Below are 15,531 nucleotides of genomic sequence, written 5' to 3'. Positions count from 1 at the left end.
GCTTGCAACTCAGCTTTTCGATATGGCGAATCTTACTCCCGAATCCTATCCATCTTTGTTCGTAGTGGCCAAAATTATTCACATCATCTAGGAATCCTCGTTCTTTTTTTTTTTTCGAAAATAAGCCCCTTGTTCGCAATGGCCAAAATTATTCACATCAATCTGGGAGTCCTCGTTCGTTTTTTTTTTTTTTTAGAAAATAAGTTCTCAGGCTGATAATATCTCCCGGCATCCAAAGTGACTGATAAGATATCCAAGGAATGTACAAGGACCTTTTATGGGTTGTGAGGTGTACAACCCAAATAGGCTCTACTTGGACATTGGGCTCTTCTATGGAAAATTCTTGAGTAACCCAAAAATGTAACTCAAACAGCCACTCGAACCTTGTGCCTCGTACCGTTGTATTCTCATTGCTCCCTTTTGAATTGGCACTGCCAATTATGCCACATAATGAATGTGATTTGTGGAAGACTTAGCATTGCTCTTATTCAACCCACAATTTGGCCATTTAAGTTCAAGAAAATGAGCCCCGGAGTTTTACCTCAGCTGCTATTTTGGCCATGTCCACTATTCAACAAATTGGAAAAAACGTGAACCATGCAGAAGAAAGAATACTCGATCTCCTTACATGTAACACATATGAACAATTGAATTTTGATGACCTATAAGTTGTTAGCAGAAATGAAATTATGGGATTTTTTCAAACTCTAACTTGTTTTTGTTGGAAACTCATGAAGAACTCACATAGCATTTTTTTCATGCAACTAATGTGATTATTGCAGTTTTGATGACCATTTATTAGCTTTCTTCGGTAATAAACTGTTTACTTTTTGGCATAGTTGCTTCTAACATTATATGCAATATCATCATGAACCCATTACATTCTAATTTTAACACTGAGATGTTGGAAGAAACCAAATATCTTCTCTAAGATTTTTAAAGACGATCAAACAATTTCCAATCATGGTCCTTGCGGATTAGATCATCCGTATAGGATAAAATAGGAATTGCAGATTTTTTGGTCCATCACATTCATGTATTTATGATTTATGAGACTGCATTGATACTACTGAAGGGTGTTCTATTTGCTTGCAGTTCCCGTTTGATACATGATAAAGTAAATTTTGCTTTTCATTTTCCTTGTGATGGACCTGGAAGAGGCGGGATATGTCAAGTATCCACCTGGGATTATGTCTTCTTAGGTCTATTCTAGATGTACAATTTCATTTCGGTAGTCATTTTTCATTTCAGTTCAAAAATGCCTTCAATATATTATTTTTATTTTGCCCACTTATATTCATTTCCTTTTCTTTTTTGGAGTTTCAGAGAATGGATGACGTATAAGAGAATATTTACAAGGGAAAATAGTCGGATGAGCAGGAATATTTACAAAGGAAAATAGCCGGAGAGCACGAAGATAGAAATAGAAGATTTAGAAGACAGGCGGAAGAAAATTTCTGATTATGAATTGTTGCAGATATTCAAAAGAAAAATCCGTTATATACACACGTGAGGATAAATTCAACATTAGGAATTCAAAATTAGAATTGAACCATATAGATTTTATTTAAAAATCATACCATATTTATTAATCATTTTCTTTCTTCTATAGTTTTTCTTTTATAAGACAATATTCATAAATTTATATCTATCACATTTCACATTTATTTAAAATAGAACGTGGATGAAATAGTGGAAGTTGTGTGATTAGAACACCCAGACATTGATTAAATTGTTTTATTGCATTAATTATTTTAATTTTAATTGATATATGCATTAGGTATCTTGTCAATTGTTTTTTCCTAATGTCATGTATTACATTGCATGTTAATGGAAGTAGTGCCTAAACCTAATTTAGATCCAGTAGAAACTTATATTGGTTTTTGTCTGCAATAGAAAGCATACTTTATTTTGGGTCAAAAAAAGATTTGTTTACTTTTTGAGACATGAAAATATATTTGAGATTTCTATTTATATTTTATTTAGTAAAAAGAAATAAGAACAAATAAAAATATGTTTATTACAAATCTTGAAGAATATTTGAGGCAAGTCTATTTGTGTTAACTTTTTCTGTTTTTGATATCAATCCTCAAACAACTTCCATGCGTCATATATTTTAGCAGGAACAAATGCCACCTACGTCGTGCAGGCCAAAATACAACATAAATACACAAGTTTGGTACACTAGCCAAACAACATTGAAATTTCAAATTTAGCAATGTGTTTGTTTTCACTTTTGTCGAAATAGTATTTAAATCAAATAGTAAAGTTTAAAGTATCCCATTACATAATTATATATTTAATAAAATTAAGCAACCAGATATATTATTGATGTACATTCACGACTACATGCACACCATAACTCCATGCATTATTAATCTCTTATTCGTACTGCAGATGACAAAGTAACAACACACGAAACCACACTTGAAGGGGGAAGAAAGACACAAGCCAAACTAGCGCACACGCCTACTTCATAAAAACTAGACACGGAAGAAAAAGTTGCCTTCCAAAGTGCCTTCCAAAGTGCTTTCCTTGATTTTCTCACACCTGTTTCATGCTTCTTATTGCCCTTGGGTCGGCCCCAATTAGGTTCTCCTAGATCTTCTCCAGGATACCTTTCTCTTCTTGGGCGTGCTCCACTTCCATGGGTTTCTCTGGTGCTGTTGCTGATACGTCTTCGCCAGTTCCACCTCTAGACTTTTCCTGTGCCTTCTCCTCGGGTTCCTTTTTCTTCTCCTTTAATTTAGATTTGTCATCCTTAAAACAAGATTGCAACAAAGAAGATCGATAAAAGCTTTAGACTTGAATGACTGAATGAGTTCAAGTATTTTTGTGGGGGTCTTAATTATGCTGCATGGAAGCATTCATACATCCGCCACAAAAATTTTATCCCAAAGTAATTAATCATGAATCTGTCAACCCTCGTCTCTTCGATGCTAACGATAATGGTTTGGGACCTATGATCAAGCTGATCTTGCATTCCAAAAGCGAAATGCATACTCACAGTTTGAGAGAATTTTATCAACAAAACAGATCACAATACTATTAAGCCATATTAATAAGCCTTCATGCTTGAGATGCTAAAATTGATGAAGTAGGTAGTAAGGTGTATACTGAAACATATTCTCAAGTTTCCTTTTGATTTCATACTGAAACTAGGTTTTACAGCCCCGTGTCATTACCCCATTTTCATCAAAAGAATGTTTGATGTTCAAATGTTGGAAGGTGTTTCTCCAGATGTTTGGCATCGGTAATTCTTCATCCTCTCTATGAAATGGCTGTTAGTAATGTATTTTTTGTCTCTGAATTATGTCAATGGAAATAAGCAAAGACTATGGTTTGCCATCAGAAAAAGGAGATGTCAGCGTAAGTTTATGATAAATAATGCTGGGTGGTGATCATTTCCACATTATAGATAAATATTTACCTGGACAGATTTGGAGTCATCGCCAGAGTCGGCACCAGATTTAAACTTCTCTTTAATCTGCTCCATTAGCCCCTCCTTTTTCTTCTTTTTCTCATCCATCTTCACTGCTTCACTGCTTGACTGCATTCAAGAAAACAATGCCAGGGAGTTCATAATAATTTTGATTTGGGCATAAGAACTTAAAGGACCCAAACAAAAAAAAAAACTCTATCACCATTATTTTCTGTAGTTTATGAGTTGTAAAGTGATAATTTGAACCCCATCTCCTGAATCGTCCATGTTATTAGAAGCTTGGCAGATATGATGGCTTCCTCTCCCTGGTCAAATTGTTATCCAACCCAAATATATTTCAAGGTCAAGCCACCCCTTGATCTACTGGATGTTTTTTTAATAAAAAACACAGCAAACAAAATGTGTTATAGTGAAGTTAACAAGTAGTTTTTTTCCTCCCGATAACCCGGATTTATTAAGCCAATCTAGAGTTGATACATCCGAGTGAATCGGAAAACAAAATGTCAAGAAGCTCGGATGGAATGTCTGCCACAGCTGTCCATAAAGAAGTTAATAAGTAGGTTCATGGACATGATTCCTTACTCGTCTGAAAATAGGATTAGAAAAAAAAAATTAAGGTAAGATGCGTGGCTACTTACCTCTTTCAAGCCTATTAGTATAAAATCAATGGTTTAGACAACCTATGCTAAGAGTTAAAGGTTTACTTCCTTGTTATTATTGAGTAATTCTTACTTTGCCAGAGTCAGAAGCAGAGTTTGAGGCTGAGTCATCATCAGAAGCTGAAGCGGAGGCTGAGGCTGAGCTACCAGAGTCGGAGTTAGAGCTATCACACTGGAGTTTGTTTTCTTTCTTTTTTCCACTTGACTTTTTCTTAGCCTTCTCCTTCACGATCTTCTTTTTTACGTTGGAGCTGTCATCGCCGCTTGCCTTCATCCAAGCAGAACAGTAGTGATCAATTCAGAATAGCGTTAACTTCGATAGGATACAGTAGGATAACATATTCCAGCTAGAGGAATAAGATATTCCAACTATATGCCTGCGAAGAATAAAAGGAATAAAATGCGTATGTTATAACTAGTGCATCTTACTGAGTCTTTTTCAGAGCCGGAGTCGGAATCGGAGCTAGAGCTGTCACATTTGAGCTTTTCCGGAGCTCTATCCTTCTTATCCTGAGCTTGTTCAGCAGGAGCCTCCTGCACGTTGTCCTCCGGTGCTCCGTCAACCGGCTCTGCCGGGCTGCTACCTGTGATGATGGGCATCTGTTCCGCCATGGAAGTTTGCAAAGCACTAGAAACAAGGTGGCGATGATATGAATATCTCTTTAGAACTTTGGATATTGTGTGGATTTCAAAGCAATATCCATGTCTACTTATAGGCCAGACTGGGGCTCAAACGTGAAATACGTAAGGATAAAAACGAGCCCAAGGAAAAGAAAAAAAACTAATAATAGAGACACCAAATACATCAAATAATGAAACAAAAAGACGGATCGTTTGGAACTTTGATAGCCAGCCAAAGAGGAATTATCTTGACAAGAAGGAAGGAGGAGCAATTGTGTGATCAGGTGAAGCTATTGGCATTGGATACCAGAGCTCTGATGGCTGGATATGGGAGTCTCTGTCATCGCGTTGGCTCGGTATCCTTCCCTTACGAGGCAAGAAGACCAAGGTTATTACAAACTCCACCATGCATGAGAAGAAAGAGGAATCCAACCCTCTCGGAGATCAACATACTTGACGTATAAGACTCACGAATCATGACCGACCTTTATGGACTAGCATGTGTTTTAGATTCGTGCTGGTCCGACCAGGATAGCATGGTTACGAAGCATCTCTTCAACATGATAGGGATGCAACCTCCATGGTACCAAGTGTAGATAAGCACAGCACCTCCGAAATGTTGAGCTTTCAATACATGCAGAATAATTGCTCAAGATGTGATAAAAAATATTTCAATAATTGAATCTAGTCCGTCCTAATTATATACTATGCCCTTAACTGTACTTTGATACCTCATAATGCCAAAAATAATGAATTCGTACTTGTCCTCAGCATCTTTTAAAGCAATAACGAAATATATATACGCATGCCAAGGATGGGCTCCTTTCCTTGTGATGCAGGCTAGTTAGGTCTAGTGTGCGGCCAAAACTTTCTTTCTATGAGGCTGCATGTTGACACAGTTGATGTTTGGCTTCTGAATTCCTTAGGGAACAACCTCCATAACATCAAATGCAAGCACGATTCTAAAAGTTTGATGTCTCAGTCAGCTCTAGAATGGAAATATATTTTCTGCCGCGCGCGTACTGGCCCTAAATCATATAGGCTAGCCTCTATCTACAGATTGATCAAGTTGAGTTGGATCGAGTTGTAACCTGATACAAACCTGATCCATGTCTGAATTAGGTCAGTATATTTGATCAAAATATTTACCTATATCAAGTCACGTTGAAAACTTATTTTGTCAATGTATTAGCTCTTTTTGATCGAATCAAATTAACAATAAGCAACCATAAACCATAAGAAACATGTATATAAATTCGACTGCTTGACTGCACTATAAAGATATCTTGTATAAAATTCTCTCAAAAAATATATCACGCAAGAAAGTATCAATATCTTTAATGGCATTCAGACACTATCAATAATTTTTTATTCAGCATAAGAAAGATTTATGCGCGTATAAGTGTGTGTGATATCTAGGAACAAAGTCCAGCCAAAATATTTTTTATCTTTGCATAAAAATTACTCGCTATCGGCGCTAGACCTCCAATGGGGCGGCAACATTAACCGTTGGTGCTGGTAATTTTGGAGAAGTGGTGCTGGGGAGAAGATGGTGAGGAGGATGAGGATGGGATCAATATAAGATAGAAGCTCTAAGCAATGTGTAAATCTAAAAAACAAGGATATCCCAGTCTTAGTAATAGTTTTAAGTTACTATGCAATCATTCCGGTTGATAAAGATGGATGAAAGGATCATATTGCAAAAAAAAATGGTATTAGGGTTCTAATTAAAAAATAAATAAAATGAAGGTGACATGTGTGACATCCGGGCAAAGTTGAGGGGTTCAAAAGTAATGTTTCCTTAATAAATAATGGTTATCTGGTAACAAAATAATCATTGTTATAACCATTGCTATTAGTTACTATAATTTGAAAATAATATAACCGAAAAACCTAATAGAGAAAAAGGAGGAAAAGAAATTCTGAAATACTATAATTCTCAAAAATCTTAAAACTTCAATATCCCTGGAGATTCTCCTATTCTTTTTCTGTTTATATTGGACTAAGTAGAAAGACTACGGCATCTAATTCTTCCTCTCATGCATCATTTGCGCCAAGTTACAGTCATTGACAAGATATATCTTTTGCATAAAAAAACAAGATACGTCCTTCCATGAAAAAAAGAAAAGAAAAGAAAAGAAAAGAAATATGCCGTGATAATGTCACCCCTAACAAGAACCAAGCTTTATATCATAAAAAATAAGAACCAAGGCTTACAAACGGCTCCTAAGATTCTATCTTCTTGATTTCGTATCAAAGAAGATCTCATCTGCTGGTTCTATTGTCGCGTTTGAGACACTTCGGTGCACAACCTCGAAACTTCTCATAAATGACTTCCGAAGCAAAAAAATATTGGGCATCTTAACTTCGGCGTAGACTGACTTTCTTGATCTCAATATTAATCGAGATGAACAACGCTGGTGAAAACCCAGGTGCCACTATACTCATACTAATAAATACCAATAGTTATGATGACACTGCACTTAATGCATGATCAGCGCGATTGAAGCTGTGTGCTGCTTGCACGGGATAGTTACCATATTGTAAATGTGATGCCAACTGTTACCATATAGTTAAGGCACGTCATGCCAAAACAGGTAATGAATCCATATTCTACCCTATATAAAGAGTAGTCTGGAAATTCTCAAGTAAGCGCATTTCGAGACTTTTCTCTACAAATTTTCTTTCTTCCACGCTATTACTTTACTATTTTGACTTAAACATTAGAGGTCCTTCATTGAAAACTCTTCGGTAAGTAGACTTCTTGCAAGATTGGCCTTAAAAGCGACTGATTCTTTCTCACCTCAGTCTCATCTAATCTTACTTAATTTGGTCCCTAAAATCTTAAAAGCTAGCCGAGCAGCGCCTTGGCCTTGAGTAAGAATTTAGTGGCAACAACTTCTTTGGTTAAAAAAGACGCAAGGAGGGGACCGTGAGGCCATCTTTCGTAGTTCCGGTGAAAGGATATACCCAAAGTTTAGAGCTCAGACCACAGCCTTCCAAAAATAAAACTTTTGCTGCGTTTATTGGCGTCAACGCTTGTTAGCTCCTTCATTTGTACGCGTTTATTGGCGTCAACGCTTGTTAGCTCCTTCATTTGTACGCGTTTGTTGGCGTCAACGCTTGTTGTCTTGCAAATTTGTATCAAAAGACAGGATAAGCCAGGGAATGAACCGGTTCGTTCCTCCAATGAGTGGGTTTACTAAGACATTGGCTTAAACCTTTGAGACTGTATATTAATAATAGTTATAACATTTAAATGATGATTATTAGTTAGAAATATATTTTTGTCATTCTCTATAAAATGTTATTGCTGCTGGTCGATGAGATTTTGGTCTATTTTGACGGTTCTTAGCATCACGCTCGGCAAATGTGTTGGTGAGAGGTGATGATATTCTTCCATAAAAAAAAAGAGGTCATGATATTTTAGGATGATTTCCAAAATTAAAAGAATATTATCATTTTGCGATTATCATTATAGATGTTATAACCACGCATGGTCATCAAATAATATAATTAAACTCTAGAAGGAGACTCATTGATATTGCAAGATTGTTTTCTGTAGCACCTCCTGTAAAAATCGATACCCATCCTTTGCGAATAGATTGCTGGCAAATAAGAATAAATTTATAAGTGCTTGAAGTAAACATATTTATACAAAAGGCTAACAGTGCTACAAATTGGATGGCAACATATGCAGTAAATTATAGTAGTTTTACATTGTGGATGATGGTAACAAATATTCCTTCTAAGTTTTAAATATTTTATTTTTGGACTTGCACATATGCATTTATTCGTGCTTGGTTTAATTTTTTCGATTTATCGAAAAAATAACATAATTAACTACACTATATATTAAAATATATTAATGCTCGAAGATTCTTTAGCAATTCGGTGTTATGACGGTAGTTGCATGAAACTAGGATCAAGGCAAAGATCCCATCAGAGATTGGCTGAGACTAGGTTTAGAAAATTTTCTTGTCTTCCACTAGAAGCACTATCCTTGTTAAGTCCTAGTCTCCGGCGCCGAGTCCACTAGTCCGGTGCATTAGAAGAAGCACATCGAGGACCCGAGCATCGGAAGTGGGGGAAGAGAGAAGTATGAGATAAGATGAAGACCAAACCAATATAAAGCCTGGAGTCTATATCCGTGGATTTTTGACCGTAGTGGATGGACCTCCTTTTTGCGGACCAGGGCGAGAGGTAACGCAAGACTTGGACCAGACCGGTGGAAAGACCATCACAAGCACCACAACAAATCATGCTTTCTTGGATAGAAGAGTTGAATCAGTCTATACAACTGGAGGTGCCTAAATGTGGTCAGTCAGCTGGACAAAAACAGAAGCACCACATGATAAGGGATGGGGTGGTCTTCGAGGCCAAGCATGTATTCAGAGAAGCCAACGAGGCGGCTGATTGGGTGGCTGCCTACACGGTCCATCACTTAGGATACATTCTATGGTCAGAAGAGGAGGAGCTGCCACAGACACTCCATGAGCTTGTGTTTTTAAATTTTATTAGGTGTATTCGTACACGCATTGTATGAAGGATCCATAAAAAAAAAAAAAAACAGAAGCACCACAGCAACAGAATTAGAAATTATGAAGACTTGGGGAGAAGATCATTTGATATTTCTAATCATGCACTAATCACAGATCGAGCTACTCATTGCGCATTCGAGATGCAAGATGTGCATGGTGTGGCACTAGGTGATGCATCTTAACAGGCAAAGTATGATCGATGTAGCATTAGACATCCAAAAAGTCTAATACATGTTTTGTGCATTGTTTGTTTGGTGGCTTGGCTCAATTGATTCACTTATGCTGAAGCACTCTGTCAATTGCCAATGGTATAGTGTTACGAAGTTAATGAAGAAAAATTCCTATTTGGATTTACATATTCCAATGTATAATGGTTTCTATTAGCTTTTATATTGGCTTAGTTTGAAAAAAATAATTGAGTTGATAATTTAATACTTACCTTAAATTGCTGTGATATTAATAAAAACAATATATAACTTTAATCTTGATAATTACTGCTATAGTAGCCATCAACATCTCTCTATGACAATTGCAGCTCATATGCCACCACTCACCAGCAATGTCTCTTAAGTGGATAGAAATTAAATGGCCTCGGCCCATGGTGACATGGACAAGCATATGTACAAAAATGATGCTAATAAATTTATAAAGTAAGAGTAGAGTTTTCCTTCTTTTTTTTGAGGAAATAAATTTTAAGGCTATTTTTTAAGCAAAATTTTTAGGCTAAAAATTAGGTCCCATAAGGTAGCTGGAAATCCTCCTACCCTGTTAATTTACTCTCAAAGTTAGCCTGTCACGATAGGGCTTAATGTTTTATTGTTGAACCCAATGGATAAAAGCTAAAATGAAAGTTTTGTTGGCGCAATATGTTGCTCTGTTTAGATGAAACAATTGAACCTGGGATAAATGCTCACAGGAATACTTCTTTCCTCCCTGGTCTTCAAATGAATAAAGCGGTAGTGCTCCGATCTCACGATTTAATGACAGCACCGGACGCAGATTGCACGCTAATTAAGTTTTGTCCCAGATATAGCTTTGCCTTCGTCAACCCAAAACCGCGTTATAAGGACGGTCCTGCTTCTTTTTCTCGGTATTCTCCTCCATTTCGTCTTGGATTTCACTAATTATTCCACATAAGTATAAAATATTGATGCAGGCGAAAACCCAGCCTTGGATTTCGGGATTTGAGGAGCAATCACGGCATGTGTGAGAGCTATCACCCTGCTAAGCTGCACACTTCTTCGTTTTAGACAATCTTGTTAAGAGAGAGCTTCAAATGCTTGAATGGCAGATTAATTAAAAGGTGGAATAAATTTATTCAGAAGACTTCTTAGAGTCCTTCATTTCAATAGGATTTGTGGCTTATGGAAGAACAACCTCCTAAGCCTCCGTTTTCATCAAATAAAAAAAAGGAAGGGAATATTTCTCATCGTCTACATTAAGATCAGACTTCTGATGGGCTAGGAGGAAAGTGGCATCTGAAATAAGTAGTTCTGAGTTTCCAAAAGCTTAGACTAAGAACACAGGCGGTAACCAATCAAGGCCATAGCTTTTATGACTGATTCCAACGCTCCTAGAGGCTCATGCAGCTCCATGTAAATAAAGTTTCTAGGCAACCAGACAACACCTTAGTTTGGAGCTTCTGTGGAAGACCTTATGACTCGGGGAAAAAAAATTCCGGACGACTTGTTAGATGAGAAATTCTCCGTCGCTTGCTTGTCCGAAATATCTTCTTATAATTTGCATAAATTAGCAATGGCTCAACTCATGCTCCTCTAGTTCATTCAATTATTTCTTTCTTTCCAAAGTCTTGAGTCAACATACGACTCCTTTCATGGATCTAGACTATTTTCACTTTAACAATGTATGAAAACTACATTTTCATAAATTTCGATCTTAATCATCAATTTTAGTATTTAAAAAGTAGTTATAGGTGTTGAAAAAATACAATTAAGAAATAATAATGCCGCAAACTTTTTTTTTTTCTCTTTGTATAATTAAATGAGGTATTACTCATCAAGAAACAATGTTTTCTACCATCTACTTAAATAATTAACAAGCAAATAATGAAGTAATACATAAACAAAAGACAATATAATTTTTAACATAGAAAATCTTTCGATGTGAAAAAAAAATTATGGGACCTAGTCAGCTAAAAACTTCCACTATTTAAAATAATGGGATTATAGTAGATTCTTTTTAGTTCGATTAGAAGCTATACAAATATTAATAAGATTTAATCTTAGCTTCTACGGCAAGAACATTCACCATCAATAAGATGGATTTTAATAATAAATAATAAAATAGAAAATTAAACTCACCAAGTGTTAATGATTGAAATAATCAATAGAGAAAGTTTTCAAAGATGTAAATCATTCAATATGTGGCTCTCAATGCTAAAAATAATATACTAAAATTTTATCTAAATCTGAATAAAACCAACAGCCCGATCGTAGTATTTTCTTCCTCCCCTGTTCTTCTTTTTTTTTTTTTTTCCCACCATTTCCGCAAACTCTTCCATTCCGCTACCACACTCCCAGGCCAGGTAGTTTGAAACTGCCCCCTTATTTTTTTTAATTTTTTAAATAATGTGGGTCCCACGTGAGAAGGACCACGCCACCAATAGGAAGGTGGACTCGTGGGCGTTTGAAACTGCCATCTTATTTTTTCAAAAAAAAAATAAATAAATGATGTGGGTCGGACATGAGACCACACAACAATGCGAAGGTGCAACTCTTGATCATTGGGCTCTTGAGTAAACATCTGTTTAAATAATGATTGATTAGATTGATGAAAAGAAAACAATGGTAATCTCTCTATTGTAAAAAAAAAAAACTACAATTTAGAAGTGCATTTCCAGTAAAAGCTGAAGCATAATCTTTTTCTTTGCCGTGACAAGCACACAGTAAGTAGCATCGAAGACACGAGGAGGGCGTGAAAATATTTTTGAATACATATGCCCCGATTTGACCGTCATCACTCAAATCATTCTCCTAACTGGATTTATGAGACCAGGGGCTGGCTGACTTGGTAGACTTCCAAGAAGCATGCTTCTGATGATTAATTAAGAAGCGCTAAGGGTGGTTAACAATGTGGCTAAAAATGTTATCTCTCAGAAGGATTCCATCGGCGTTTCTTCTGAATAGAAGGTGACAAGATAAAGTTTATTCATTCGGTGTTACTCGAACTCTTGTTTCTTATACCATTTAAAATCCGCAGGAAGAAGTCTTACAAGATCAGATCCTACGTAAGCCCTTATTGGACGACATGACCAATAACCTGGTAAACGCTGGAATGCAGGCTTCACATATAAAATTAGTTTAAGGAACCTTCAGCTAACTAACTCATATTTAATTAGGATTAACAAATCAAAAAAATCATTCCGCTTGGCATTCTCTCGGCTGGAAAAAGTCAAGCTTGAGGGTGTTGTGGGCCCACCCGCTGCTTCTTTGGCTTCTCCGAGCCGGAACTTTCCAAGCCTGGGCAATATATATAGAAGCACTTATGCTTTCTTTTTCTTGGCCACGGGAGAGGGATTAATTGAGGAGCTCTTTGGTCTAAGGTCCATAAGTCCGCCAACCTTCTCTATGACCACAGAAGGAAGAGAGAGCAGTAGTATGGAACAAAGTGGAGCAGGGCTGGAGCTTCCGGGTTTCAGGTTCCATCCTACAGAGGAGGAGCTTCTGGACTTCTATCTTAGAAGAGCAGTTCGGGGAAAGAAGCTCCAGATTGACATCATTGGCACTCTCAATCTCTACCGCCATGATCCTTGGGAACTACCTGGTATGCTCTCTCTCTCTCTCTCTCTCTCTCTCTCTCTCTCTCTCTCTCGCTATATATATATATATATACATACATACATACATACATACATATGTGTGTGTATATATATGTATGTAGGTATGTATAGATTCAGGCCCCTATTTTGTGCTGCCTCAACCTTGCCAATCAACACGTAGAAGGGCTCACAAATGACATCGATTCACGGTTAATCTCACCAAGATGGTGAAGACAAGATTAGCAACAATATATAGACATTGGTTGTAAAATTTTAATCAAAAAGTTAGTATAGAAAATGAAAGAATGCATATATAAGAATAGCGGGTGATATGTTTATATCTTTATAGACAATATGTCGGAATTTATCGATTAAAATTGGTTGAAAAAATAGGAGGTGAGGTGTTGTATAGATCGTATCAAATGAAGATCTTGGCCAAGATCAAAATCTCACTCGCAACTTCCTAAATATTCAGTAGATCACCCGATTCTTACGAAGGGGCATGCAGGGATGATATATAAAGCAACGCTTGGCGGAGGATTGCTACGTACTTATTGCTACTCTGTCAAGGACTGGTGCATGTGACATGAGATTGGGCCACTCCAACGTTGTAATTAGTTGCTACATTAGTGGAGAAATTAAGGATCCTCAATCTAAAGCATTGTAGCTCATGCAGTTATTGGAACCAGTCCATGGCTGGCCTATGTGATGCATAAATTGATATTATCGCATGCATGCATGCTTCTATCAAGCAAACTTCATTTTCAATCAACTTAGATGACGCATAAAGGCCCATAACTTGAATCGTATTTAGTCCCTTGTTCCACCATATTATTTTGATGTCCAACAATTTCTAGAATTCACCATAGGGGAAACCAAAGCCCATATACATGTCTCTTTTTTGTGTTGAACGAAATGAAGTGTTTTATGTCTTGTATGTAATTTTTCCCGTGTATCTTAATGGGATATTATGGGGGCAGGGTTGGCGAAGATAGGAGAAAGAGAGTGGTACTTCTTTGTGCCAAGGGACCGGAGGCAGTCTAATGGTGGGAGACCGAATCGGACGACGGAACATGGGTTCTGGAAAGCCACCGGTTCAGACCGGCCGATCCGCAGCGCGGCCGACCCGAAGCGGCTCATCGGCCTCAAGAAGACCTTGGTCTACTACCAAGGTCGGGCCCCACGTGGCTCCAAGACTGATTGGGTCATGAATGAATACCGCTTCCCTGATGCCACCACCCCACCCACGGTATATACCATCCCACCATGAAAGATTTTTTTTTTTTTGGAGGGGAAAAACTATACGTCGAGTAACATGCTCTGTCAAAAACTTTCAGGAGGACATAGTTTTGTGCAAGATCTACCGGAAGGCTACATCGTTGAAGGAATTGGAGCAGAGAGCGGCAATGGCATCGCCAAATTCTAGGTCGATGGTGGACTCGGTGTTGCAAAAATGCATGGCTGTGGATGATGATGGCGTCAAGGAGCCTGAGGAGGAGGTGGAAAAGGAGGCCAAGGTCGAGGTATTGGCTGAGTCGACCCGGTCAACGAGTCTGCCTAGGCTTGATATTCCGAAGTATAATGGGTTAGAGTGGATGCAGGATCCTTTCTTGACTCAGCTTAGGAGTCCATGGATGGATCTATGGTCTCCTTACTATGCCAGTGTGCTCAATTTCTGAACTTTGAAGCATAGAGATGTGCTAACAAATGTATGGATTCTGCTTGCAAGTTTTTTCATGTTAAGAGGGACATGGTCCTGGATGTAGAGGAGGGGAGGTTTGACACTGCTGATGTTTATTTTGTGAATAGAGAAGTGCACATTATCAAGTTAGTTTGCACTTATTGTAGTTGCATTAGCTCTACTTTCATGTGTAATGTTATAATTAATTACCAAATTAAGAGGAGTTTATATTGAAAAGAGGTGTTTTGACTTCTATGGTCCTATTTTCTTGATGAAGAGGCGTGTTCATTTAGTACTGCCATGATCCTTAAAGCTCAAGCTTCAGAAATCTAAATAAGCGGCGGTTTCTTCTGTTGTTGAAAGGATAACATTTAGTATTCGATGATATCAAGCAATTCCATGTGATCCGGGGCTCGAGTACTGGTATTGTCTTTTACTTCAAACAGATAATACCCAAACAACCACGCACAGCCCATTTCTTATTTAAATGTTTGAAAGAAGGGAGATTTTCTCATATAATATTTCATCCTTTCTACAATTTTATTTTATTATGGTTGCCATTGCAAGATCAATGAACTACACATTAACTATCATGTCCTAAACGCATTCTAAAGTCTTGTTGTTCTTAAAGATATGATGGTCAACCTGTGTTTTGTTGCTATGGAAATAATAAAAAAGCTCTTAGATTTTATTCAAATTTTAACAAAATATCATACTGGAAATCGGTAACTCAAAGAACATGGGAGGTTCTGTCATCAATTAAAATTTGAAATACTACAAGCAACGTACATGGACAGCACCTTTATTAT

The 15,531-nt window shown here is 37.2% G+C and overlaps 2 protein-coding genes across 3 annotated transcripts; one reads left to right on the top strand and one right to left on the bottom strand.

The window, feature by feature from the left end:
• Positions 1-2,301: 2,301 nt before the first annotated feature.
• LOC108511081 (uncharacterized) lies at positions 2,302-4,846 on the bottom strand. 2 transcript variants are annotated; one of them, XM_039115242.3, is made up of 4 exons: positions 4,531-4,846; positions 4,175-4,369; positions 3,431-3,550; positions 2,302-2,739 (listed from the first exon to the last, which is right to left on the bottom strand). In XM_039115242.3, the coding sequence occupies exons 1-4, from the start codon at positions 4,711-4,713 to the stop codon at positions 2,599-2,601; spliced, it is 639 nt and encodes a 212-aa protein (XP_038971170.2). In that variant the 5' UTR covers positions 4,714-4,846; the 3' UTR covers positions 2,302-2,598. The 2 variants fall into 2 exon arrangements, with proteins under 2 accessions (XP_038971170.2, XP_017696828.2); XM_017841339.5 differs by having other exon boundaries at positions 2,302-2,760; positions 4,531-4,840.
• Positions 4,847-12,740: 7,894 nt separating this feature from the next.
• LOC120104321 (NAC domain-containing protein 22-like) lies at positions 12,741-14,958 on the top strand. Its single transcript, XM_039115241.2, has 3 exons — positions 12,741-13,046; positions 14,022-14,290; positions 14,379-14,958. The coding sequence occupies exons 1-3, from the start codon at positions 12,851-12,853 to the stop codon at positions 14,718-14,720; spliced, it is 807 nt and encodes a 268-aa protein (XP_038971169.2). The 5' UTR covers positions 12,741-12,850; the 3' UTR covers positions 14,721-14,958.
• The last annotated feature ends 573 nt before the right edge of the window (positions 14,959-15,531 follow it).

Source organism: Phoenix dactylifera, chromosome 16, assembly GCF_051530095.1.
Source record: "Phoenix dactylifera cultivar Ajwa chromosome 16, Ajwa_hap1_PhDact_Kaust_v1.1, whole genome shotgun sequence".
Taxonomy (NCBI): domain Eukaryota; kingdom Viridiplantae; phylum Streptophyta; class Magnoliopsida; order Arecales; family Arecaceae; genus Phoenix; species Phoenix dactylifera.
Note: the sequence above shows the minus strand (reverse complement) of the source record. Positions and strands in the feature narration are given on the sequence as shown.